The sequence below is a fragment of the Papio anubis genome, chromosome 6, assembly GCF_008728515.1.
Source record: "Papio anubis isolate 15944 chromosome 6, Panubis1.0, whole genome shotgun sequence".
Taxonomy (NCBI): Eukaryota; Metazoa; Chordata; class Mammalia; order Primates; family Cercopithecidae; genus Papio; species Papio anubis.
This window is the reverse complement of record NC_044981.1, coordinates 158,762,070-158,789,753: the sequence shown is the minus strand read 5'-3', so window position 1 is coordinate 158,789,753 and position 27,684 is coordinate 158,762,070. Positions and strand designations below refer to the sequence as shown.

The following is a 27,684-nucleotide window of genomic DNA, read 5'->3' as shown; positions in this document are numbered from 1 at the left end:
TTTGCAATCATGTCATCTGCAGAGACAATTTGACTTTTTCTCTTCCCATTTAAATACCCTTTATTTTTTTCTCTTGCTTGATTGCCCTGGCCAGAACTTCCAAATACTCTGTTGAATAGGAGTGGTGAGAGAGGGCATCCTTATCTTGTGCTGTTTTCAAAGGGAATGCTTCCAGCTTTTGCCCATTCAGTAGGATATTGGCTGCGGAGTTGTCATAAATAGCTCTTATTATTTTGAGATATGTTCCATCAATGCCTAGTTTATTGAGAGTTTTCAGCATGAAGGGTGTTGAATTTTATCGAAGGCATTTTCTGCATCTATTGAGATAATCATGTGGTTTCTGTCATTGGTTCTGTTTATGTGATGGATTTCGTTTATTGATTTGCATATGTTGAATCAGCCTTGCATCCCAGGGATGAAGCTGATGTGATCATGGTGGGAAAGCTTTTTGATGTGCTGCTGGATTTGGTTTGCTAGTATTTTATTGAGAATTTTCACATCGATGTTCTTCAGGGATATTGGCCTGAAATTTTCTTTTTTTGTTGTATCTCTGCCAGGTTTTGGAATCAGGATGATGATGGCCTCATAAAATGGGTTAGGGAAGACTACCTCTTTTTCTATTGTTTGAAATAGTTTCAGAAGGAATGGTACCAGCTCCTCTTTGTACCTTTGGTAGAATTCAACTGTGAATCTGTCTGGTTCTGGGCTTTTTTTGGTTGGTAGGCTATTAATTACTGCCTCAATTTCAGAACTTGTTATTGGTCTATTCCGGGATTCAACTTCTTCCTGGTTTAGTCTTGGCAGAGTGTATGTATCCAGGAATTTATCCATTTCTTCTAGATTGTCTGTGTGGCTTTTTTTTTTTTTTGCATAGACTTGTTTATAGTATTCTCTGATGGTAGTTTGTATTTCTGTGGGATCATGGTGATATCCCCTTTATCATTTTTTATTGTGTCTATTTCCATCTTCTCTCTTTTCTTTTTTATTAGTCTTCCTATTTTGTTAATTAGTCTTTCTAATTTGTTTATTTTTTTTAAAAAAAAAAAAAAAAAAAGAAAAACAGCTCCTGCATTCATTATTTTTTTTTTGGAAGGGTCTTTCATGTCTCTGTCTCCTTCAGTTCTGCTCTGATCTTAGTTTTTGTTTTGTTTTGTTTTCTTCTAGCTTTTTTTTTTTTTTGGACGGAGTCTCACTCTGTAGCCCAGGCTGGAGTGCAGTGGTACAATCTCTGCTGTCTGTAACCTCCACCTCACGGGTCCCAGTTCAAGCAGTTCTCCTCCCTCAGCCTCCCGAGTAGCTGGGATTACAGGCACATGCTACCATGCCCAGCTAATTTTTGTATTTTTAGTGGAGACAGGGTTTCACCATATTGGCCAGGGTGGTCTTGAACTCCTGGCCTCAAGTGATCCGCCCACCTCAACCTCCCAAAGTGCTGGGATTACAGGAGTGAGCCACCACGCCCGGCCTTCTTTTAGCTTTTGAATTTGTCTACTCTTGCTTCTTTAATTCTTTTAATGGTGATGTTACGGTGTCAATTTTAGATCTTTCCCTCTTTCTGATGTGGGCATTTAGTACTATAAATTTCCCTCTTAACACTGCTTTAGCTGTATCCCAGTGATTCTGGTACATTGTCTCTGTTCTAATTGGTTTCAAAGAACTTTGTATTTCTACCTTAATTTCATAATTTACCCAGTAGTCATTGAGGAGCAGTTTGTTCAGTTTCCAGAAACTGCATCAACTAATGTGCAAAATAACCAGCTACCATCATGAATGCAGGATCAAATTCACACATAACAGTGTTAACCTTAAATGTAAATGGGTTAAATGCCCCCCAGTCAAAAGACACAGACTGGCAAATTGGATAAAGAGTCAATACCCATCGTTGTGCTGTATTCAGGAGACCCTTCTCACGTGCAAAGACACACATAGGCTCAAAATAAACAGTTGGGGGAATATTTACCAAGCAAATGGAATGCAAAAAAAGGAGGGTTTGCAATCCTAGTCTCTGATAAAACAGACATTAAACCAACAAGATCAAAAAAGACAAAGAAGGGCATTACATAATGGTAAAAGGATCAATGCAACAAGAAGAGCTAACTATCCTAAATATATATGCACCCAATACAGCAGCACCCATATTCGTAAAACAAGTTCTTAGAGGCCCACAAAGAGACGTATACTCCTACACAATAATAGTGGGGAGATTTTACCGCCCCACTATCAGTATTAGACGGATCAATGAGACAGAAACTTAATAAGGTTATTCAGGACTTGAACTCAGCTCTGGACCAAGTGGTCCTAATAGACATCTATATAACTCTCCACCCCAAATCAACAGAATATACATTCTTCTCAGCACCACTTAGCACTTGTTCTAAAATTGACCACATAATTGGAAGTAAAACACTCCTGAGCAAATGCAAAAGAACAGAAATTATAACAGTCTCTCAGACCACAAGGCAATCAAATTAGAACTCAGGATTAAGACACAGGATCCTTCCCCTTCCTCCCTTCCTCCCTTTCTCTCTCTCTTTCTTTCTCTCTCTCTCTTTCTTTCTTTCCCTCTCTCTTCTTTCTCTCTCTCTGTTTGTTTTCTTAATGGAGTCTCACTCTGTCACCCAGGCTAGAGTACAATGGTGCAATCTTGGCTCACTGCAACCTCAGCCTCCCAGGTTCAAGTGATTCTCCTGCCTCAGCCTCCCAAGTAGCTGGGATTACAGGCTCCTGCCACCACCCCTGGTTAATTTTTTGTACTTTTAGTAGAGTCAGGGTTTTATCATGTTGGCCAGGCTGATCTTGAACTCCTGACCTCAAGTGATCCACCCATCTCAGCATCCCAAAGTCCTGAGATTATAGCCATGAGCCACCTCACCTGGCCCACATTTCTTATTTTCAATAGGTACTTTCCATTTAGTGACTGAATATGAAGATATTTTAGGAGATTCAAACCTTTAAAAATAAGTAAATAAATAAATAAAACTATTTATCACAGATATCTGTACAACCCTTCTCCAGATTCCCCAACTGTTAACACTTTGCCACATTTGCTTTATCTTTCTTTGTCTCCCTCACTCACGCCTTCCCCTCCTTTCTTTCTTCCATCTCTCAAGAGGCTAACCATAATTGCAGATAGCCTGACATTTTGGTCCTAAACACTTCAGTCTATATCTGCAAAGGCAAACGACATTTTTCTGCATAGCCACTGTAATGTGTGATGAAAATTTCAAATAATTTAACATCAATACAATGATATTTCTTTTGTAGTCCATATTCAAATATCCTCCTAATTGTTCCCAAATTGTCCTTTATAGCCTTTTTAAAGCCTTTATTTATTTATTTTTATAGCAGTTTTAGGTTCACAGCATAGAGAGGAAAGTATTTCCTATCTACTCCCTGCCCAAACGTGCCCATACCCTCTCTATTATCAACATCCCCCACCAGAGTGATGCAGTTTTTGCAACTGATAAACCTAAATTGACACATTTTAATCACTTCACATTTATAGTTTACATCAGGGTGTTCACTCTTGGTGTATACTTTATGGGTTTGGACAAATGTATAATGATATTTATCCATCAACATAGTATCACCCAGAGTGTTTTCACTGCCTTAAATATTCTCTGTGCTGTCTCTATTCATCCCTCCATCATCCCTCAGTCCCTGGCAACTACTGCTATTTTCAATGTCTCTATAGTGTTGCCTTTTTCAGAATGTCGTATAATACAACATGTGGCCTTTTCAAATTGGAATCATACAATATGTAGCCTTTTCCAGTTGGTTTATTTCACTTGGTTATATGCACTTAAGGTTCCTCCATGTCATTTCCTGGCTTGATAGTTCATTTATTTTTAGTGCTCAATAATATTCCATTGTCCGGTATGATAGTTTATCCATGCACCTAATGAAGAACGTGTTGGTTGCATACAATTTTGGCAATCCTGAAGAAAGCTGCTGTAAACATCTGTGTGCAGGCTTTTGTGTGGACATGATTTTCGTTTTCAGCTCCTTTGGGTAAATAGTCCAGGTATTGCTGCATTGTATGGTCATAGTATGTTTAGTTTTGTAAGAAACCACCAGATTTCCAAAGTGGCTATACCATTTTGCATTCCCAGTAGCAGTGAACGAGAGTTCTGTTTTTCCATGTCCTCACCAGTGCTTGGTGTTGTCTTTGTTCTGGGATTTATTCTAATAGATGTGTAGTGGTATCTTGTTGTGTTAATTTGCATCTCCCTGAGGACATAAGATGTGGAGCATACTTATTTGCCATCTCTATATCTTCTTTGGTGAGATATCTGTTAAAGTCTTTGGCCCTTTTTTAATGTTTGTTTATTTATTTACTGATGAATTTTAAAGCTTCTTTGTATGCTTTGGGTAATTTTTAAAATTGTTTTGACCAAATTGTTTTAATCAGATATACAGATCACATTCAGTTATCATGTGTCTTTATTTTGCTTTATTATAGAACAGTCTTCTGACACACACCTTATTTGCACCTTCAAAAATTTGAAATGTAAGGGCCAGTTGTTTGCAGAATCATCCTGCAAACTTGATGTTTTATTGTCTCCTCATGTTAAATTTGGGTTAAACTTTGTTGTCATTAATGCTGAACCCTTTGTAACTGACAATACCCGTGTAATCCTTAGTTACAGTGATGCCTGCCAAATCTCCCGTTGCAGAAATAACCCTCCTCTTATGAAATTATTAGGAAATCTGTTGGCAGATACTTTGAAACTGTAAATATCCCTGTTCCCACCAATCTTTGATCCATTTGCTGTAGCTTCTACTGGTGATCCTTGAGTGAATTAATTATTATATCAGTGCCTTCAAATATATGATTGCCTGATGCTGACACTTCTTGCCATATTTATTCTGTTGTTCTTTATAGAAGAACTCTTTCTTACTCCTCACACGTATACTTTTTTAGTCTTGTCATATATTCATGGATTTTTTTCTTTAATGTATTATAATCTGTTATCAATCTATTATTTTCCCAAACTTGGCCAGTGGGATCTCATTTGTCATAGAACATACAGTATTGGATGAATAAACTATGATTTATCCACATGTGAGGTCACTGCATGGTTGTGAAAAAGAATAAGGAAATGTCTATATACTACTATGGAATTAACTGTAGGATAAATTAAGTGAAAAAAGAATTTTAGTGAAAAATTATCTATCAATTATCTAAGAAACGTGCTTAAATACACACACACACACACACCAGTTTCTGTTAAAGAGGTAAAACAGAAATCTAAAAACAAACAAAAAGATAGTGAATATATTAAATACACAAAGTAGAAATGAGACATCTTTGACAGTTTTATGTTTTTAAAGTTTGACTTTAGAAACTTGAAAATATTTTCCATAATTATAAAACTATAATTTAAACAGAATTAAATATTTTAGATAGAAAATTCTAAGAATCAAAAATAAAGTCAAACAAATGAATGCAAGTATCTTTAGTTGTAATCATAGCCACATTATTCCAAATGACTTTAGAATACAGCAATTTGACTATACATCTTTAATGAGGTACATCCCAAGACAAAAAGAACTATAAGCAGAAAGACTTAAACTATGATTAGTAATCAATTTAATGGTATCATTCACATTGTGTATATAATGTAGTCTTAAAAAATGAATAATTACATGACATCTAATCATTTCATTTTCATGATTTTGAACAAGAGAAAAGTAGATTAAGATGGAAGACAAAGGAGATTATTTAAAACCCTGCTACTCCTCAATTTGACTGGGAAATATCAGATTGAATTCATGATGTATTTTATCTTTAAAAACGAACAAAACATACCTATTGTCACTGAAAAAGCTGTCAAACCTTTATGAATCCAGTAGCAATGAGTATCTCTAACCATCCACATAGTCATCTTAAAAGACCATTTTTATTTGTCAGGATGAATTATTACAGGCCTAGAACAAAAAGTGTTCAAAGCAGACTGGAGTCTCTTGTCATACAAGATGGCAAGGAAGCTACCAAAGACTCTGGTGCCTCTACCACAGGTCAGGAACCCATTCTAAGATGTTCCAGTTAGCTATAGATAGCCACCAATCAGAACAATAAGTTCAGTCGATGGACATCATTAATATGTGTATGTCTATAATTTTTGTGTGTTTTTTGAGATGGATTTTCACTCTTGTTACCCCGGCTGGAGTGCAATGGTGTGGTCTTGGCCCACTGCAACCTCCGCTTCCGAGGTTCACGTGGTTCTTCTGCCTCAGCCTCCCAAGTAGCTGGGATTGCAGGCATCCACCACCACACCAGGCTAATTTTTGTATTTTTAGTAGAGACGGAGTTTCACCATGTTGGTCAGGTGGGTCTTGAACTCCTGATCTCAGGTGATCCACCCACCTTGGCCTCTCAAAGTGCTGGGATTACAGGCATGAACCACCACACCTGGCCTTTTCTATAATTTCTTTATAATGCTTTTAAAAATTGCATTTTTATTCATTGCCAGAGTCAACTTATTTTGAAAATGTATAAACCAAGAAAAGAATAGAGCATTTATTCTGCCTTCCTATTCAAAATTTATCACTGCATAACAAAATAGTTATTGAGGAAAAATTTATCTTGATAGAAATGTATTTTACCTAATAGTTGGGGAAGAAGTGATAATATTAAAAGATCACTGTGTTACAATTTTAGCGTATCTTGCGTAAAGAATCAGCAGCTTCAAACATCAAGAAATGAGACACCCAAATGTATTCAGACTCAAGCATAGCCAGATAGTGCTTCCTGCTGAAAGAACACAGCAGCACCCTTACAGGAATCCCAGCAAAACATATAATTCCTTACAGGAATCCCAACAAAACATATTACAGGAATCCCAGCAAAACATATTAATTCCTTACAGGAATCCCAGCAAAACATATTAATTCCTTACAGGAATCCCAGCAAAACATATTACAGGAATCCCAGCAAAACATATTAATTCCTTACAGGAATCCCAGCAAAACCTATTAAGCCTAATCCTAGTCAAGCCTGTAGAAACAAATATAAATTTTTAAGAAATAAGGACAATGTAGAAGCTTGTTCAGTAATACCACCCGTATGCAATTGGCAAAATTCAGATTGTGAAAAATTCTACAATGGATTAACCATTTTTCTTTAATTGTAAAGACAGGAAGAGAGATGGATGAGGAAACTTATAAAATAATAGCGACTTAAGGGAAAATGTTCTGAAATTAGAGCGTGTTGATGGCCATACAACCTTGCAAATATTCTAAACACTGCTGAATTATATACTTTGAAAGGGAGAACTACAATATGTTAATTATGTCTTAATAAAACAACATTAAATGCCAGGCACACTAGCTCACACCTGTAATCCCAACACTTTGGAAGGCTGAGGCAGCAGATCACTTGAACCCAGGAGTTTGAGACCAGCCTGGGCAACATGGCAAAACCCTGTCTGTACGGCATATACAAAAAATTAGCTGGGTGTGGTGGCATGTTCCTGTTGTCCCAGCTACTGGGGAGGCTGAGGTGAGAAGTCACCTGAGTCCAGGGAGCCGAGACTGCAGTGAGCCCTGATCATGCCTGCACTCCACCCTGAGTGACAGAGGGAGACCCTGTCTCACAAAAAAAAAAATAAATGAAAATTTAAAAATGAAAAGGAGATATAAAATATGTTCCTTCCAGTCCCAAAATGTGGACCTTGTTTGGATCTCAATTCAGACAGATTTGGAAACAATTAAAATTATGAACACATAAATATTTGATGTCATTAAATGCTTATTTGTAATTTTTCAGATCCTCTAGTGGTATTCTAGTTACATTTCATAGGAAAATTCCTCCTTCATAGAGATACATATTGATCATTTTTGTTGAGTAAATAATATGATATCTGAGCTTTGTCTCAAAATAATACAGGAAGGGAAAGTGTGTAGCGATATTGGTAATATCAATTATCAATGATAATTGATTCTGATAAAACAAGGTTGGACTAAAGTTGATAAGTGTTGAATAAGGTGATGAAGAGATACATGGGTCTCATTATTCTGCAACTTCTAGATAGGTGTGGAATTTCCCCTCAATGAACAGTATTTTTTTTAAATTCATAAGTACATTTTGTTCCCTTTATTTCAACTCCAACATCATGAAGCTCCTTCTCACCTTCTTCTGCCACTGTGAAAAACTTGATTTCCAAAAACATCAGTAAGTTTAGTAATTTTTCATCTTAACATAAATACAAATAGTTTCCAAATTCCTACACCTATATCATACCAGTAATCAACTTGGTAAATGAAGTACAAAATTTCTTTTGGATTCTTGTATTTGTACTAAAGGATATACAGAACACTACGTCCAAAAGTTACTTGAACTCCTTTTATTTATGTACTGACATTATTAGGTCAATATGTTTCTAGTAATTTTCCGTTTTAGGGCTTGCTTTTTTCCTCCTTTTTATTTAATAAGTATTGTTTTGATTGTTTGAAACATTTCCATGCCTCACACCTGAAACTGCAGATAAAGGCACATTAGGGAAACATGGCTCCCATTGGATCCCTTTAACCCATTTCCCTACCCTCTCATAGGCAACCATTTTCATTAACTTCAATTTTATCCTTTCTTCGTTTCCTTTTACAAAAACACCTACTTTTGTATGTTCTTAATTTCCTTTGCTTCTGACATAGAAAGTCCCTTACTATTTTCTATTTTCTGCTTTGTTTTCTTTCTAGTCACAGATTGTACTTGTCTTCTGTGGTCAGACATTTCACTTGTTTCTGAACATTTTCTTTTTTCTTCTTTCTTTTCCTTTTTTTTTTTTTTTTTTTTTTTTTGAGACAGATCTCACTCTGCACCCAGGCTGGAGTGCAGTGACCTGATCTAGGCTCATTGCAACCTCCGCCTCCTGGCTCAAGCAAGTCTCCTGCCTCAGCCTCCCAGCCTGTAGCTGGGAATACAGGCACACACCACCACACCCAACTAATTTTTGTATTTTTAGTAGAGACTAGGTTTTGCCATGTGTGCCACGCTGGTCTTGAACCCCTGGCCTCAGGTGATCTGCCCACCTCAGCCTCCCAAAGTGCTGGGATTACAGGCTTGAGCCACGGTGCCCGGCTGATAATTTTCTATTGTAAATAATCCCGCAGTTAACACCTTGTGCAGATGTTGTTTTGTGATCGCAGAGGTATATGATTGTGAGTGTTAATTGCCACCGTTGGAATTTCGGGAGCGTGGTGTAAAGTCGCATATGCTTCTGTCGGGTAGTGCTGACCTCCTGGACGTACCTGAGTTTCCGGGTCAGCTTCATCAAGAGGGTGTGTTGTCAAGCTCTCAAACCCTGACCCCTGTAATTCTATACAGTGTATTCCATGGCTTTTAAAACATGAATTTAACTCTGTCAAATAAAATGTATATATTTTAAAGTGTTCATCATATTTGCCACAACTTGTAATAAAATAATATTTAAAGAAGTGATACTTGAGGCATTTCTTGCAATGTTGGCAATATAAATGACAATTTTAAAGTGGATTTAATGGTCATAGCTTTGGTGATCCGATATCCTTTGTATTTAAGAAAGAGGGAGGACAGAGAAGTGAAATCCTGCGCTATTTGCTCAAACAGCATTGTCCTCTGCTCTTCAAAACTAAATTGCTTACTGCAGTTGCTGGCATGTAGCAAAATCGAATGATTCCTGAGCTGCTTCCCCCCACCTCCTAAGAGCCCCTCTGGTGCAGGGTCCTCCTGAGCAGCAGAAAGGGCCCAGGCCTGTAGTGGGAGGGAAATGGAGGTGACAAGGCCTAGGCCTGCGCTGGCCAATTAGTGTGTGGCTAATTGACCTTTCACAATAATTGTATTGCTCGGCCTTTGGGAACCAGAGAAGGGGCCTTTCTGTATCTTTACACAGCATAATATTTTTGATTATAATGAAAACTAGTAGTGAGAAATGTGAAATAAATTCAAAGGCTAAATCACAAAGTATTCATCTTTTAGAAGTCCCCCTTTTTTTAATGAAGGATCAGTCTGAAAGGATAGTTTCTGTTCTCATCCAATTAATATAAATTGGCATTTAGTATTCATTGGAAACTATGGAGGGTAACTGGAATTCAAGAGAAAAAATATCAACGGGAACAATTCCCTTTTTGGTTATTCTGACTCACTGTGAAAATCTCTAGGCTCATCTTGTCTTGAAATACATTGCATTGTTAGCAGTGACCAAAGAAAATAGTTCTTAGCCATTACATTAAAAAACACCTTTAAATAATACCTTTTTTTGTTTGTTTGTTTTTGTTTTTGTTTTTGAGATGGAGTCTCGCTCTGTGGCCTAGGCTGGAGTGGAGTGGTGCTATCTCAGTTCACTGCAATGTCCACATCCTGGGTTTGAGAGATTCTCCTCCCTCAGCCTCTCAAGTAGCTGGGATTACAGGCTTGCACCTCCACGTCCAGCTAATTTTTTTGTGTGTATTTTTAGTAGTCATGGGTTTCTCTACATTGGCCAGGCTGGTCTCAAACTCCTGACCTCAAGTGATCTGCCCTCCTTGGCCTCCCAAAGTGCTGGCAGCACAGATGTGAGCCACTGCATCGGGCCTAACTTATTAAATGATTGCCACTTTGTCTTTCCTTGGCATAGAAAATACATTATTAAAAACTGTGATGGGCTTCCAACCACATCTGCTTAATGCCAGGTGCAGTGGCTCCGGCCTGGAATCCCAGTGTTTGGGAGTCCAAGGCAGGAGGATCATTTATGCCTAGAAATTTGAGACCAGCCTGGGCAACATAAGTGAGATCCCACCTCTCCAAAAAAAAAAAACTACAAAATTAGCCAGGTGTAGTGGCATGTGCCTGTAGTCTCAGCAACTCAGGAGCCTACCATGAGAGGATTACTTGAGTCTGGGAGTTCGAGGCTGCAGCGAACCTTGATCGTGCCACTGCACTCCAGCCTGGGCAACAGAGTGAGACAATGCCTTAAAAAAAACAAAGAAAAATCTGTTTGTTAGAAGTTATCTTCAGAAGAAGCAACAAATAGAAAGAATGCCAAGATCGTTCAGCACAAAAAAAGGAAAATTTAAGGTGTTACTAAAAGTGTTTCTTCAAAGTTATTTAAGAAAGTACTCAAAGTAAAAATGTTTTTAACATTAAAATCTGATAACACTATTGACTTTTAAATTAGTCTTTTTATCTGATCATTCTTGGCTGATCGTATTCCTTTTCTAGATAAAAAATGTAGGCTATTAAAAATCCAAATAAAAATCAGAGATTTTCAGTCTTTAAAATGTCAAGTTATTACACATTAGAAAGGATGACAGCCTTCCACTGAAATGATCTTTTTCCCATAAGTTATTGGGGTATAGATGGTATTTGTTTATGTAAGTTATTTAGTGGTGATTTGTGAGATCCTGGTCTACCCAACATTCAAGCAGTATATACTGCACCATATATGTTGTATTTTATCTCTCACTCCACTCCCACCCTTTCCCATAAGTCCCCAAAGTCCACTGTATCATTCTTACGCCTTTATGTCCTCATAGCTTAGCTCTCATGTATCAGTAAGAACATACAATGTTTGGTTTTCCATTCCTGAGTTACTTCACTTAGAATAATAGTCTCTAATCCATCCAGGTTGCTGTGAATGCCATTAATTCATTCCTTTTTATGGCCAAGTAGTATTCCATCGTATTTATATACCAGAGTTTCTTTATCCAGTCATTGACTGGTGGACATTTGGGTTGGTTCCACGATTTTTCAATTGTGAATTATGCTGCTATAAACTTGTGTGTGCAAGTATCTTTTCCATATAATGACTTCTTTTCCTCTGGGTAGATACCCAGTAGTGGGATTGCTGGATCAAATGGTAGTTCTACTTTTAGTTCTCTAAGGAATCTCCACACTGTTTTCCATAGTGGCTGTACTAGTTTACATTCCCACCAGTAGTGTAGAAGTGTTCCCTGATCACCGCATCTGTGCCAACATCTACTGTTTTTGATTTTTTTTATTGCCATTCTTGCAGGAGTAAGGCAGTATCACATTGTGGTTTTGATTTGCCTTTCCCTGATCACTCGTGATTTTGAACATTATTTCATATGTTTGTTGGCTATACACTGAAATGATTTTAAGCATTTTGTATGAAGAAGTAGAGTTTAGCAGATTTAGAAGGAATTGAAAATGAATGAATAATACTGAAGATATTGAAGACAGCCCAACCTACTTTACAGACCACAGACGGTGGTACAGTAAGTGTACCAATGAGTATAGACTGATCACTATGCTTATAAAAGTACGCTGGCTGGGCACTTCTGCCAACACGTCTACTTATATCATGAGCACAGAAAGGTGGACAGTCCAACGTGGGATGTTTGAAATAGAGCATTGGGCTCAGAGCCAGAAAACTGAGGCTACAGGCCTGGCTCTTTCATTTCCCAATTATGCATCTTACCTGACTTGGATAAATTACTAACGCCTTCTGAAATGTGTCCTCACTTCTAGGTATGTGCTTGATGGCAGACACAGGGGAGTGTGTTTTATGAACAGGTCACTACAGTAGGTTCTACAGAAACAGTTGCAGTATTTTCTCTTAAAGACAATATTGTCTGGTAACAGAGAGCAACACATACAAAGAAACTATAGTACAATGTAATAAGTGCTGTCTTCCTTGGGGTAACAGGATCTCCAGAGGTACAGACTTTACCTTGAGCCAGCACCAGCATCTGGAGTCTGCGAGGTGTGTTACCCGCTCACCTATACCATCTTCTTTTCGCTTTCCATACTCTCACTGATTCCTCTACAACCCACTTGTTCTTACTTTCATTCTTTTTTTTTTTCTTTTTTTCCTTTTTAAAATCACACTGGACTCATATTTACTTTGCTACCTCCTGTCCAGCCCAGTCTCAGATCCTGTCTTCTCACATTTTTAACATTTCAGATGTCTGGCTCTTCTCTGAATCATTCCTTCGTACCTGGGGTGGTTCCATTGCAGCATCCACACGCTGGTCTTCACCATGGGCCCCTGTAGACTTGTCCTAGTCTGTCTGCCTCATCCAAGTCTCCACTTCCTCTCAGCAGAGTGAACGAAGACCAGCAGAGGAGTCGATGACCTGGGTTCCTATCCTGGCTTCACACTGTGGAGCTGGGTGTTGTTGAACCCATCGTGAACTTCTCTGTGGCTCCCCTTTGTCTTCTGTAAAGTTGAATCAACAGCAACCACAATAAGTAATCTGAAAACAGCTTTATCGGTGCCAGCCACAGTTCTCATGGATTTACACACTAATTCTAGCTCTATTTACACACTCACTTTATGGATGTTGTCTTGTATTCTTTGTCCTGCTATAACAAAATACCTGAGACTGGGTAATTTATAAAAACTAGACATTTACTTTTTACAGTTCTGAAAGCTGGGAAATCCAAGGTCAAGGTGCTGACATTCAGTGTCTGGTGAGGGCCTTCATGTTGTGTCTTCACTTGCTGGAAGAGGGGAAGAGCTAAAACGGCAAAAAAGACAGAAGGCCAAACACTTGCACTGCTTTACAAGGGCGCTAATCCCATTCAAGAGGCTCCACCCCTTCATGCAATCATGCATTGACGGTTAAGTTGCAACAAATAAATTTTGAGGACACATTCAGACATAGCAGATGGTGATAGTTACTCCCTCATAGGAGTATGAGAATAATAAACAATTTCAATATATGGCTGAGTATATCATATATGTTTTTTATTACTAACATAATTATTTCCATAACTCCTGAAAGCAATGTATAAATAATGTAGTATTGTTAACAACTTTAGAATCATTATTAATAATTTTAGAGACCATCTGTATAACTCTTTATTAAGTGCTTAGAAGATTCTGAAATATTTGGATCTTAACTATGTGCCGTTGAAGGAACTTCTTTTTAGAAAAAGAAAAATACATCAGTTTTTTTGTGTATTGTTGGATAATGTCCAACCAGATGAGGTTGATCATTATTTGGCCAAAAAAAAAAAAAAAAAAAACCCATGGATGTTTTGTTAATACTGGTATGTTTCTGTGTCAAGGATCCTGCAGACAGAGAGCCCAAGATACTGATCCCTCAGTCTCCCATGGGTGTCAACAGCTGTGCTTGATAGTGTAAGACCAAACCTGGTTACAGAAATACCTACTTGGTTTGTCTACACTAAAGAATTTGTTACTGCCTTACTTGTTGGATTAATATATTGTTATAAAGAAAGAAAGAACCGTATTAAGCATTTTCTCTTTGACAGGTAATATTTTATTTATTGGAGAAACAAAGATAAATAAGACATTGTTTCTGCTCTGGGGTAGCTTAAAACCATATTGGAGCACTCTGATGTCTTCCCACCGAAAATCTCTTTCTCCCATATCTGAGGAATTGTTTTGTATACTAGGAGAGCTAAATAGTATTTGGGGCTTTTGCGTGGCTGTACAACTGGACTGTATCCAATGTATTGTCCATGGAATGTGGCTTTGAACTGAACCAGCATGGTGTGTGAGTACGCCATCTGTCAAAGGCACCGCTTCTGGGACCAGCAAGATTTTCTATGAGAGTCAAAGATTAAGCAATTAATGATCTCAGAAACAGGGATGGCAACTGAGGGAAATGTGTCCTATTAGGATCACTGTAACTACTGAAATCTGTTTGAGGACTTTCATTTCCCCTTTGCAGCTCTACCCTAAGCATTAGGAAAATCTGGATTTGAAATCTTTTAGATTTCATCAACATTTGTCACATTTCAGCCATCCCTGAAAATTCACTCAGGTTCTTCTTGTATTTCATGGCATCTGGCTATATGATGATATAGGATTTTTTTTTTTTTTTTGGTATCAATTTTTAGTTCACAGAAAGCTGGAATGCTACCAGTAGGACTGTCACGTTGATAGCTCCTGCTCATTCTGCCTTCTCTGTATATTTTCCAAACAGAATTGTGTAAGTGAGCAGCTAAACAGAATTCTGAGGCCTTATGTATGTACAAGATTAGGGAGCCATCCTCTTTAGTTTTCTAAAACTCATAAATGGTAACAATACTACCAACGATGTATCATTGCGGATCGGGATCTGAGCTCTTTACATTTCCTTGAATCTTCAAAACAGCCTTCAAAGTTGATATATATTGTCAATGGCAGAAAGCTGGAGAAGGAAGAATCGTTTGCCAAAATTCGTACAGCTAATAAATTATGTAGAGCTTGAGTCCATTTGACTTGACATAGAAAAGTCCATTTGACTTGACATAGAAAAGGACATAGAATTTGAGTCCAAATTCTATGTTCTTTCTTGTTCTGCTGATTCCCTCTGTGGCACTTTGGACACTGAGCTCATGACTGTTTATATTCATTCATTCATTCACTCCTTCATTCTTTCTTACTTCCCTTCAGTCATTCACTTTTTCAAACTTTTTAAATTCATAAATATGTTTCTACATCTCCTGGCTTCAAAGCACTGTGTGATAAATATTAGTATGACCAAGTTGCTGGTCTCAAGTATTTCTAAAATAAGTTGGAAGATAAGACTCAGACACACACACACACACACACACACACACACACACACGCTCATACTGTCCAAGCTCTAACCACTGCAATAAGAAGGGCACAGTAAGCAAAGATTTTTAGATTCAGATGAGGGAGAAAGGTCTTACTTTTCTCTGGGAGGATCACAGGAAGTACCTGAGTCCTGAACATGGAAAGGAAGGGACACAATGTGGATAGAAACCTCAGGATAGGCTAGGGTGCTAATTCTCCACTCTTCCTTCTGTGGCAAAGCTCAGGTCCTTGAGCATACTCAGATCCTGATGCCGGTTTCTTTGAAATGACTTAGGCTAGAGGCTGTGTGTAGCTAGAGGAGTGCTACCTGACATGGAGCTGATCATAGACAGTGATACCTTGTCCAAGTAGAATGGAAAATCGAGGACTGTCTGCCATTATTGCTCAAAAGTCAAGCACAAATCTCAGTGCCATAAAAGCATGCCATCTTTCTCATGTGCCTGCAGGTCAGTGGGGGTGCCCATGGCCTCAGGCTGGCTTCAGCTACAGGTCCCTGCTTTATACTGTGACTGTGGCTGTACTTGGTCACCTCTGTGGGTTGGACTCAGGTGTGGGCCATGTGTGAACAGGTGGAAGCTTTCTCGGAGGTTCTGTTTTTTGGGACGGAGTCACGCTCCATGCAGTGCAGTGCAGTGGCGGGATCTCGGGTTACTGCAACCTTTGCCTCCTGGGTTTAAGTGATTCTCCTGCTTCAGCCTCCTGAGTAGCTGGGATTACAGGCACACGCCACCATGACCAGCTAATTTTTGTGTTTTTAGTAGAGGTGGGGTTTCACCATGTTGGCCAGGCTGGCCTTGAACTCCTGACCTCAAGTGATCCACCCGCCTCTGCCTCCCAAAGTGCTTGGATTACAGGTGTGAGCTACTGTGCCCAGCAGGGATGTTCTTTTGATGGACCTTAGCAGCCGGACAAACACAAAGCCCTGGTTCCAATTACATCTGCTAATGTCCCTTTGGCCAAAGACATTCAAGTGGCTGGGCACAATCACTGGGAGGAAGTGGGGAGCATGATGTATGCACACTAATGTACGGGCGTGCATAATTTTGAAGAATAGTTTAATCTGCCACACATATAATATAGGAGGGATAAGGAAGATAAAAAATCAAATCTAGATCATGATCTAGAAAGGAAAAAAGTACAAACACACTCGAAGAACATGGGAGATGTTACAGTCCATTTTACAAGTAATACTGAGACACTTTAGAAAGATTATGTAGCACACACACACCCAGAATTCTTGTACATATTGGACTGGAGTATGGTGATATCGGATGTAAAGGGAGTAATCGTGAGGAAGGCCTAAAATGCGGAGGTGAATATTGAGATATAAAGGAGTTGAAGATGTGAAGGGTAATTCTGAGACAGAATTGCTAACTGTTGGTGCCTTGCCGATATCAAAGATTAGGTAGGTGAAATTCAAGATAGTGATTCTCTTGCAGCCCATTACAAAACATGGGAGGATAATGAGACTTTTAGGTGGGAGGGGAAGGCTCGAAGTGGGTGATGTGGGGGATGGTTTTTCCTGACAGAACCAGGGAAATCATGCAGGGGAGGACTTCAGGTCAGAGAATGATGAACAGTGGCCCCTGCTGAGTAGGAACAGTCCTGGGGAGAGGCTGGGAGCTCTGAGAATGGGGATGGGGAGGGGCACAGGGCCTGGGGATGAGATGGAGCCCCAGGGTGTGAGAGTGGAGAAGAGGTCTGAATGGGATTTAAGGACAAAGAGTGTCCTGGTGCCGAACTGGATGGAGTAGGCAGACTCCAGCCGTTGTATTTGTGGTCAGGTTGTTGGTGAGTGCTGGGCATCACTGTTCGAGGGACATTGATGGTGAAGGCAATAGAAGAGCTTGAGAAAGCAGCAGGGGAGGGCATCATTTATTGCTGTTAGTTATGGATGCATTTCATTTGAGTGTCCTGGGAGCATTCCTAAAATGAGAATGGCAAGAGGTATTTGAAAGGCATTGATTCATTTTAATTTTTATTTTATTTTGTTTTATATTTTTTGAGATGGAGTCTTGCTCTGTTGCCCAGGCTGGAGTGCAGTGGCATGATCTCGGCTCGCTGCAGCCTCCGCCTCCCAGGCTCAAGCAATTATGTTGCTTCAGCCTCCTAAGTAGCTGGGATTACAGGCCCATGCTACCAGAGCTGGCTAATTTTTTTGTATTTTTGGTAGAGACGAGGTTTCACCATGTTTCCCTGGCTGGTCACAAACTCCTGGCCTCAAGTGATCCGCCCACCTCAGCCTCCTGAAGTGCAGGGATTACAGGCATCAGCCACTGTGCCCGGCCACATCGATTTGCTGAGCGAGTAAGGTCCTTGCTGTGTCTTAAGAGGGTAGCAAGCAGATCAGTAACTGCTTCTATGTAGTAGATATTCTTTTTTTTTTTTTTTTTTGGAGGGGGGATGGGGGTGGGCATTCAAGTGATTCTCCTGCCTCAGCCTTCTAAGTAGCTGGGACTACAGGCACACAGCACCACGCCTGGCTAATGTATTTGCAGTAGAGACGGGATTTCACCATGTTGGTCAAGCTCTTCTCGAACTCCTGACCTCAGGCGATCCACTCACCTCGGCCTCTCAAAGTGCGGGATTAGAGGCCTGAGCCACCCCAGGCGGCCCTATGTAGTAGATATTCTGAAACTAGAATTCCATTTAGGGTAGCCTAGTTCTTGTCCTAGCAAATAATCTGACTTTTAATTTTTATGCTACAAAATGTTAAAGTCTTCTTCTGTTCCTACATGTCAATATATAGATGCAAAACCTTTTTGTAAATGTTTGCTGATTTTCATAGTTAAATCAACCGAGGGAGAATGAACCCTGGGTGGCAGGAGTGTGCTCCTGCCTTGCTTCCCCACTGGTGTAACGATGTGTGTGCTGGTGCCCGTGGAGGGGTGTGTGTGGAGTCTACTCAAACACATTCATTTCCAATGCTGTATGGAAATGCCCTCTAATTGATAATAACTTTCTGTACTTTTATAAAACAGAAAAGAATGACATATCAATTCTGATGTCAATCAGTTTTATTATTTAAGAATATTTTTAGTAGCCAGGCGTGGTGGCACCCGCCTGTAATCCCAGCTACTCGGGAGGCTGAGGCAGAAGAATTGCTTGAACCTGGGAGGTGGAGGTTGCAATGAGCTGAGATGGCACCACTGCACTCCAGCCTGGATGACAGAGTGAGACTCCGTCTCGGGGAAAAAATAAAAAAAGAATTATTGTTTTCACTGTGCTTATAGATCCACTTTGGTAATTTTTTTTTTTTTCCTGGTAGATTTCATGTCCTTTTGAATATGACTTCAGCGTTCTGTTGTGTTTCACGTATCCCCAAATTTCTGTTTCTGGCCCCAGTTCAGTGTTGTTTGTCTACCATGTGTAGTGTGTAAGTGCTGTGGCCAAACATGTGCCTAAGCTGGTCAATTACATGTCACTTTTCCTTCCCTTCTAACACTGAGGACAAGTTAAACTCTATCTGGCATTTCATGTTTGCCATTTCCTTGTGTTTTTTTCCACCTTGCTCCCAAACAGAACTGTGACCTGGATCAGCAGAGCATCGTTCACATTGTTCAGAGACCATGGAGAAAAGGTCAAGAAATGAATGCAACTGGAGGCGACAACGCCAGAAACACGGCGGGAGGCTGTGAGCGGGAGCCCCAGAGCTTGACTCGGGTGGACCTCAGCAGCTCAGTCCTCCCAGGAGACTCTGTGGGACTGGCTGTCATTCTGCACACTGACAGCAGGAATGACTCACTACCAGCTGGCAGTCCAGGTAATTGGAATGCCCTAAGAGTATTAGAGCATTCTGTTTGTTTGTTTAGTGCAGTCTCTATGGAGCATGGCCTCACCAGGTGCGCATTTAGTGTATGATACGTTTTGGATTTGAGTCTCTAATTCACTACAAGGAGACATCACTGTAGGTGGAGTACTTTGATGTAAAATTTGAGAATGCATTTATTATAAGTACTATGAAACAGGTTTTCACATTGAGATTAAATAGAAGAGATATGTTTCTAGTGATGTAGAAAAATTCTAAAAAGTAGAAAGATTTCGAAAGCTAATCGAGCCATTTGTAGTTTCTAAAGCCACATATTCCAATGGCAATGACATCCTTAGTGTGAAAGGATTCTTCCTTCTCTCTGTTCTACCACCCATTTCAAAATGCTTTTCTTTGGAAAAGATGGTTATTGTTTAGTTATTTTTAAAATATTAATATGTGTCTCTTAGTCTTTTATTCTCTCAATAGTCAAAGGTATAATAGAATTAATTTTTACTGTGTCTGACAGAAGACACAAAATAATCACAATGACTTTACAGGGTAGAAGTTGATTTTCCTCCCACATACAGTAGATCCTGGCAGTTGTGGGCTGGTATGGCCTTCACAGTGTCAGAAAGTTCTGGGACCTGCAAGATGGAAGCCTGACATAATAAGAAATGCCTCCCACTAAAATTACTAAATAAAATTTAAGGAATTAAAAATTTTCAATGAGCTTGCAAAAAATTAAAAAAAGATAATTTTCAAGGACAAGTGAAAGTGTAGAAGCAACATCTTTAAATACAGGAGTAGATAAACCCAGAAAGTAAGGCATTAGCTGATGCTCTGGTGATCTTGAGATGACTGTGGGAGGGAAAGAGGCTCTGCTTCATGTGAGCTGGGCACCTCAGGTCTGGAAAGAAAAACTGAGAAATGGAAACAAATGTCAAAAATGGGGAAAAATGAAATAAATCTAAACCCCTGCAATGCCCTTGTGATCCAGGATATGATAAATTAATATAAATATCAAACCCAAGCTCATCACAATTCTGATGTTTCAACCAGAGTATGTAGAAGATCATTCTGACATTGACACCTCTAGAGAAAAACAAGCCCTACTAAAGGATACTCAGTGCTCCAACATTATAAACCAAACAAGGGAAAATTCCACCTTGAGGGTGTATGAGACCAGAATATACCACCCCAAAATATGCCATGTTAGCATAAGTATTATTTTGAGCTGATTATTTTGAGAAACAGTAGACATAGGACAAGCTCTAAAAACAGAGCGGAAGTCACCCTTTTGTAAGGGAAATTTATATCTACCAAGGACATCTCCATTTGTAAGGGTATCTCCCTCTCCTTACTAGGATGAGAAGGACAGAGTCTCTGGAGACTCTGATTCTTGAGAAGCCACCAACTTAATAATCTGCGTAACAAACCTTACTCTTGTCTTCTCCTCTCCCTTTCTTCCTTTGCCATTGAAGATGGTATCCAAGCCTGAATTTTAGACCACCTCTTTGAGATTTATGCATTTTTTCTGGATGTCTCACATGTACGGTCATCCCACCCCATCAATAGGCAATATGTTTCAAGTCCCCCAATGTAGGGCTGAAACCAAAAGTGGTACCAAACCCTATATTTACTATGTTTGTTCCTGTACAACTGTGTAACAGATTGGATTTATTATGTTAGTAGACCTATCTACTAGTTCTTTGATTTCCCAAAATAAAATTCTTACTAAAAATAAAAAAATCACATTGTTTAGAACAAAATTAAACCTTTACCTATTACTGAATATTAAAAACAATTTTAGCACAATAATCATATTCTGTACATATTCACATTCGTTAATCCATTTCCTAGTGCATCTGTCTCTACTATCTTATCAAACATATTTATCTGAGTCTTCTTATTTTGTTTTATCATAAAATTGTCCTTGGTCTTCTCCAGAATTTTCTTTTATGAGAATGAACTTAGAATTATTGACATTTTCAATTGACTTTTTTTGTCTTTCTCTCTAGACCATAATATTTTTGTTAAGAAAATATAGTATTCTCTCTATATAGGGTCTGAAGTACCAATAGGCACTGAGAAAATTCTGCTAAATGTATAATATTCTCTTTATATTTTTAAATTGAAATGTGTAATTATTTCCACCCAAACAATAGACAATAAATTCTAGTAAATTTATGGAATGTGGTAAATGACAGCAGCTTTCAGGGTACTGTATGGCCTATGATGACATGCTGTTTCACCTTTACTTTCCACCCATGTCTGAGTCACATCTAACCTCTGATCACCCTGTTTCTCATTTACCCCTCTGTCTTGTGGTCTGCCAGCTTTGTGCATTTTGCAGGCTAGGGACTGGCTTAGGCAACTCTACATGGTGCAGCTGGGGGCTGCAGGGGTGCCCTCCTAATACACTTCTCCCTGCACCACTACAGACTGGGGGTGACTTCCTGGTACCCTACATACTGCTACTGAAAGGCCTCTGTGTAGTTATATTGCATCTGTAAAGGATTGGGAAAAGAGACATGGCTTATCCCAGGTCAACTTTCAGATTTAACTCTGTGTTAAACTAACAACTAAACTACAAGTAATCCTCTCCTACTCATTAGAACCGGAAGGAATCCTTTTCAGAACCCTTAGGACTCTCCCTTGTTACTTGCTAGTTTGTACTCCAGTTCCGACTTCACCTTTGAATCTCTTTGAGGATGGAGTTTTTGTCCAGTTAACTGTAGTTTTCCTCAAAATCTCTTAGAAGAGTGGTGAGACATGTTTACTAAATTCCTTAAAATTGTAAACATAGTAAGTCATTCATCAGAATTCCTGTGCATTTAGCTTTTAGAACGAATGCTTTATTTAAGATTATACAGAGAAAATGAGATTTCATCTCTTCAAATGTCTTGGTTCATTCTTGGTTTGAGTTTGGAATGATTTGAAATGACTATATGCAAACAGTATGCCTATATGATTATTTTTCTTCACTAAAAATTATAGCGTAAAGTTACTAGAGCAGAGAGTCACAGACTGCCATGTGCAGAATTATCTTGCATGCTTTTCCATGTTTCTTTGATGGCCAGAATGGCGAGAAAAAAAAAATCTTATTTCATTACTTTTCTGTGACCAGAAATTCTGATGTATTTGTCTGGGGGTAGAGGCCCCAAAATGTTGCTACTGATTACACTCTGAGAAACTCTGCCCTATCGCTAAGGTTTTCCAGTCTTACAATTATGGATCCTACCTGTTGTTCTCATGCAACAATCTGATGCTGGGTGGGAGAACAGAGGCAGGTTGGTGAGAGGTGAACACACCGAGCCAACCACAGAAGCCTGAGACGATTCCTGTCTACATACTTCACATATTAAACACATAAGCAGCATCTGTCATTTGGAAAGACACAAATGATCCTTGGTTATACAATGATTGAAAACCTCTGCCTCAGAAAAATAGATTAAAAGAAATTCCAATTTTCTGTACTTCCAGAGTCTTCAAATTCAGCTTCGAAGGATATAAGTGCTGGCTGGATGTGGGAGGGCTCTAACGGGTGAATAGCTGGGCTATAGCCACACATGTTATTGAAACAAGTGGAAACTTCTGAAACCCGAGAAGGTGCCTTTCAAGTATTTTTAGTTGGCAAAAGATAACTGGTCAACATGAGAAGTGACAACATGATGTACATGAATAACCGGTTACACGGTTGGTACTAAGAACGCAAACATGTCACACTAAGATTTGTAAGAGGATGTCCAAGAACTGGAATGAGTCATTGAAGTAATTTTTATAGCAGTGCCACTCAAGCTTTAGTGCTCATCAGAATCACCTGAGGACCTATAAAATCACAGATTCCTGGGCCCAGAACATTTGGCCTTGGATGGAAGCTGAGAAGTTGTAGGTCTAACAAGCTCCCAGGTGATACTAATACTGCGGGCCCAGGGGCTGTGCTTTAAGTAGTACTGCCCTAAATAGTAAAAAATAGTATTGCTTAAAATATGGTCAGTGAATAAAATCTATTTTACTATGTTGTGAACAAGAACATTGAGCTGCACCTGGGCTGCAGAGTGCCTGTGTGTAAATTACCTTCACGTGTTGCTGGTGGTTCCTAAATGAGCCTCCATTCATCATCTCCTGACAGTCAGCTGAAGTCATTGGACCTAGCCAAAAAATAGGAGGCTCCTCTAGTATCACACAGTTAATGAACTACATAAACAAATAATGATTGAGTCCTTACTCTGTGCCAAGCACAGTGCCAGGTACTGGGATGTAGCAGAAAATAGAAACAGACAAAATGCCTGCCTGAGCGGAGCTGTTCTGTTTGGAGCAGAAGCTAATAAAGCTAATAAAGAAGCAGAAGCTAATAAAGAAAGAAACACCAACCAATTAGTAAGTGTGTGTTCTGTGGAGAAACTGTAGAGTAAAGGGGACAAAGAGTATTGGTGGGGAGTTTTTGTAATACACAGCAGCCGCGAGGCCTATGTGATGAGCTAACCTGTGAGGAGGGTACCCTCAGGGAGCACCCATTTGTGCGCAGGCACAGGTGACAGCAACTCGTGAGCCCGAGGCAGGGCCCTGCCCAGAAAACGCAGCAGCCAGTGTGGGGCGGAGCTTGTAACAGGTGGAGCTCAGAGAAGAGGATGTCAGAAAAAGGTCAGGGTAGAGAGGTCAGGCAGGGTCCGCTGGGCCCAGGATTTGACCCTGTTGAGAAAATTTGACTTTCGAGCAACGGAGTGACATGATCTGACTTCAGGAAGTCTCACGCTGGCTGCTCATGAAGGAACCGCAGGAGGAAAGGGTGGAGGCAACACAACCCGTAAGGTTTCAAATCCTAGAACTGCTGCATTGCCCAGAACAACGGGAACGGGTCCTACCTGCAGGCAGTATGGGTGAGTGCTTGCTGCAAACCTGGCAGTATAGGAAAACCTGTTTCCCTGAAATACCTCTTTTAATTCCTTGCAGCCCTGTAAGGCAGACCATGTTCATATCCTCTTTATAGATGAGGAAACTACACAGACCACTTGAGGAACCGACTCAGACCATCCAAGCCTTACCCAGGGAGACTGTCTCACTGCAGAGCTTACGTAAAGTGTCCAGTAGCCTGTGTTTTCCTTAATATGGATATCAGAAGAAAGGAATTTTTGCATTTCCTCTAGACATTTTGGTTAGAAAGTAGATATAGTCTTAACATGGATCTTTTTGGAGAGTCATATTAATTGATTTCAGCCAAGTAGTCAAATTTTAAAACTCTATATCACATGGTATACTATTTTTTTCAGAATTTTTGCTTTTGGAAAAACAAAAGAAAAACTTTGGTAATGTTTTCCAGTTTTTTTGAGTGTTACTGTCTAGCTTACTAAGAAAGCATTTAATTATACGGAAGAACAATTTACTATACAATAGGCCTTTTGCTTCTTGCTAAATGAAAGAGACTAGTTTTGAGGAAACAGTACATCACACTTCTCCAATCCATGGCCCACAGGCCGCATGCAACCTAGGACAGCTTTGAACGCAAATTCATAAACTTTTTGAAAACATTATGAGGTATTTTTGTTTTTGTTTTGTGATTTTTGTTTATAGGTCACCAGTTATTCGTGTATTTGATGTGTGGTCCGAGACAATTTTTCTTCCATTGTGGCCCAGGGAAGCCAAAAGATTTGACATTCCTGCATTATGTGCCAGAATAAGTTATGGCACATGCAAGTTACAATATGACTTGTAAAGGTTAAATAGAAAAAATATAAAAATAGACAAATATTTTTAGAAATTTAAAATAAACACAATTGAATTTAAGACTTGAGCTCTGGAGATATGCCATTGATACATGATAATTATTAGAGAATATGTTTTTATCAACAGTTTTTTGCCAATGGTTGAATGCAGTACAAAATGAAAATTATTCTGGGATTGTATATTAACTAACACCTGCCAAACGCTAATCAGTCATGGAGGCCTGCTAATGGAATAAAGTGATAAGCTTCAGACTTAATTCTCATTTTATCCAAAACCAAATCTCAAGTACTTGAAAATGTGTGTTATACATGTTAATGACTTGAAGCCAGAGGGCGTGAATTTCTTGTTTTGCACAACTGTAAGGACTGCCTCTTGTGTAAATCTTCCTTGAAAAAAACCAAAATTTTGGCAGTCATACTAGAGTTGATATCAACATAAAACAATGAAAAATACATTATTATTTTGCCAGGATTTTAATCTTTCTTCCAACACTGAAATTTTTACGGTAATATCCCTTTTCAATATTAAAGGCAAAAACACAGAAAGTGATATTGCACTATAGTGAGAGGTCTGCCAGCCTCACATATTTCTGGTGGGGGAGGGATGGTTGAAGTAGGGGGAAAATCCTGAAATCTTTTCCAAGAAGTTTGTACACTACTATAGATGCAGCACTAGTTGCTCCTTACTTTTTTTTTTTTAGACGGAGTTTTGCTCTTGTTGCCTGGAGTGCAGTGGTATGATCTTGCCTCACTGCAACCCCTGCCTCCTGGGTTCAAACAATTCTTCTGCCTCAGCCTCACGAGGAGCTGGGACTACAGGTGCCCACCACCATGCCTGGCTAATTTTTGTATTTTTATTAGCGACGGGTTTCACCATGTTGGCAGGCTGTTCTTGAACTCCTGATCTCAGGTATTCCACCTGCCTTGGCCTCCAAAAGTGTGCTCCTTCCTCTTTATAGTGCTTTACATACGGTCATGTCATTACTTGCAACATATTTGTTTACACTTGTAAGGGGCACTCATCAAATTCAAGTCAGTCATCTAATACATTTTCTACCTCCATTGGCTGGCACATGGGTAACGAGGGATAAAGTTTTGTCATACTGTCAAAAAGCTTTATTCACCATGTGAAATGTAACTCTTATAGCTCTTCAACTCTTATGAGTCACATTTGGCAGGAGAACATGGTTAATAATTGCATATGGAAAACATGGTAGAGTGTGCCTTGGGTATTCAGAAAGTAAGCAACAGTCCTGCCCTGAGGAAGGCAGAGCTTGGCAGAGGGATCCTTTGAGACAACCATCCCTTGGGGCCATATACTTGTCAATGAGCACCGCTCACATGTTTTAATCTGCTGCCTTCTGAGTAATTCTTATGTATAATAAACCCATTGATTGGAACAGGCGATACAAAGGTTAGTAGCAGGAACAAGATCCTCCCGTAGCTCACAGTTTGGCAAATGCACATACACAAGTTGAAATGCAGTAAGTTTTAAAAAATGGGTACAGTGACAGTAATATGGGGATTTAGAGGAGTGAGAAGCAAAGACAGACCCTGAGCCTGGCTTTGAAAGACAAGAAGGCAACACTGGAGATGATGGAAAGAATTAGGTCCCGTGCCGGTGGCCAAGCTTCCTGGAATCTATGATAGGTTGAGAGGATCTATGAAGTCGGAAGAGTGGGTTTCCTGCCCTCAAGAGCTCTGAATGCCAAAAGTCACAGCTGCTGTGACTTTGTGTCCATCACTCCCTCTTCTGGTGTCTAAGAAAGTGTTCCTCATGCCATGCATATTTTTTCCTTTCTTTTGAGATGGAGTTTCACGCTCGTCATCCAGGCTGGAGTGCAGTGGGGAGATCTTGGCTCACTGCCACCTCCTCCTCTTGGGTTCAGGCAATTCTCGTGCCTCAGTCTCTGAGTAGCTGGGATTACAGGCACCCGCCACAATACTCAGCCAATTTTTGTATTTTTAGTAGAAATGGAGTTTCGTCATGTTGGCCAGTCTAGTCTCGAACTGCTGACCTCAGGTAATCCACTGACCTCGGCCTATCAAAGTGCTGGGATTACAGGTGTGAGCCACCACACCCGGTCCCATGTTTTTGCTTATATACTTACAAAAGGAGTATGAAATAGAGCTGGAAGGAGCGTCAGCATGCAATTGACAAAAGCTGTCTAGAGGAATACCATGCTGCCCCAAGATGCCCCAAGTGGGCAACACAGGCAGAGGCTGGCCCCGTCTACCTGTGCTTTTGTTCATGCCTGTTTGGGTTCATGTCTCTATGGGAAACGTTTTGCATTTTGTGGTTAGTTATCTGTTTTGAAACATAAACAAATAGTAACTGTGGGGGAGAGTAGATGAGAAATGCCAATGTTGGTAGTTGAAGTTAAATAGGGTACCTGCAGGGAGCCTCAAAATGTTTTGATTTTTCTGAAGTCACCTCTGCAAAGTCATATTGTGATTTAAAGGGGAAAGGGGACGTTGCATTCAAGATTCCATGAGGCCTGGCTGGACAGTGTGCTCTTCTAACGAGAGGCCTCTGCAAATAGTAGTGTCTGGGTGTCCCTCTCCTGGAGGCCTAAATAGCCAATCAAGCAAATCATTTACATTTTTTACTCTTCCAACTCTGAAGTGTTTCAGAGGACACTGTCCATATGCCAAGATGGGGAGATCTGCACTTAACAGGAATGAGCACGGAGGCAGCGTGTTTACAGCTGGG

General features: G+C 39.7%; 1 protein-coding gene across 4 annotated transcripts in view; it reads left to right on the top strand.

The window, feature by feature from the left end:
• Window positions 1–27,684, top strand: part of PRKN (parkin RBR E3 ubiquitin protein ligase) — a 1,413,696-nt gene that overhangs the window by 450,564 nt on the left and 935,448 nt on the right. For all 4 annotated transcript variants that reach the window (XM_021936901.1, XM_017957438.1, XM_017957437.1 and 1 more), the window contains one exon: window positions 19,020–19,260. In XM_021936901.1, coding sequence (XP_021792593.1) covers window positions 19,020–19,260 — 241 coding nt within the window. The remainder of the gene's footprint in view (window positions 1–19,019; window positions 19,261–27,684) is intronic.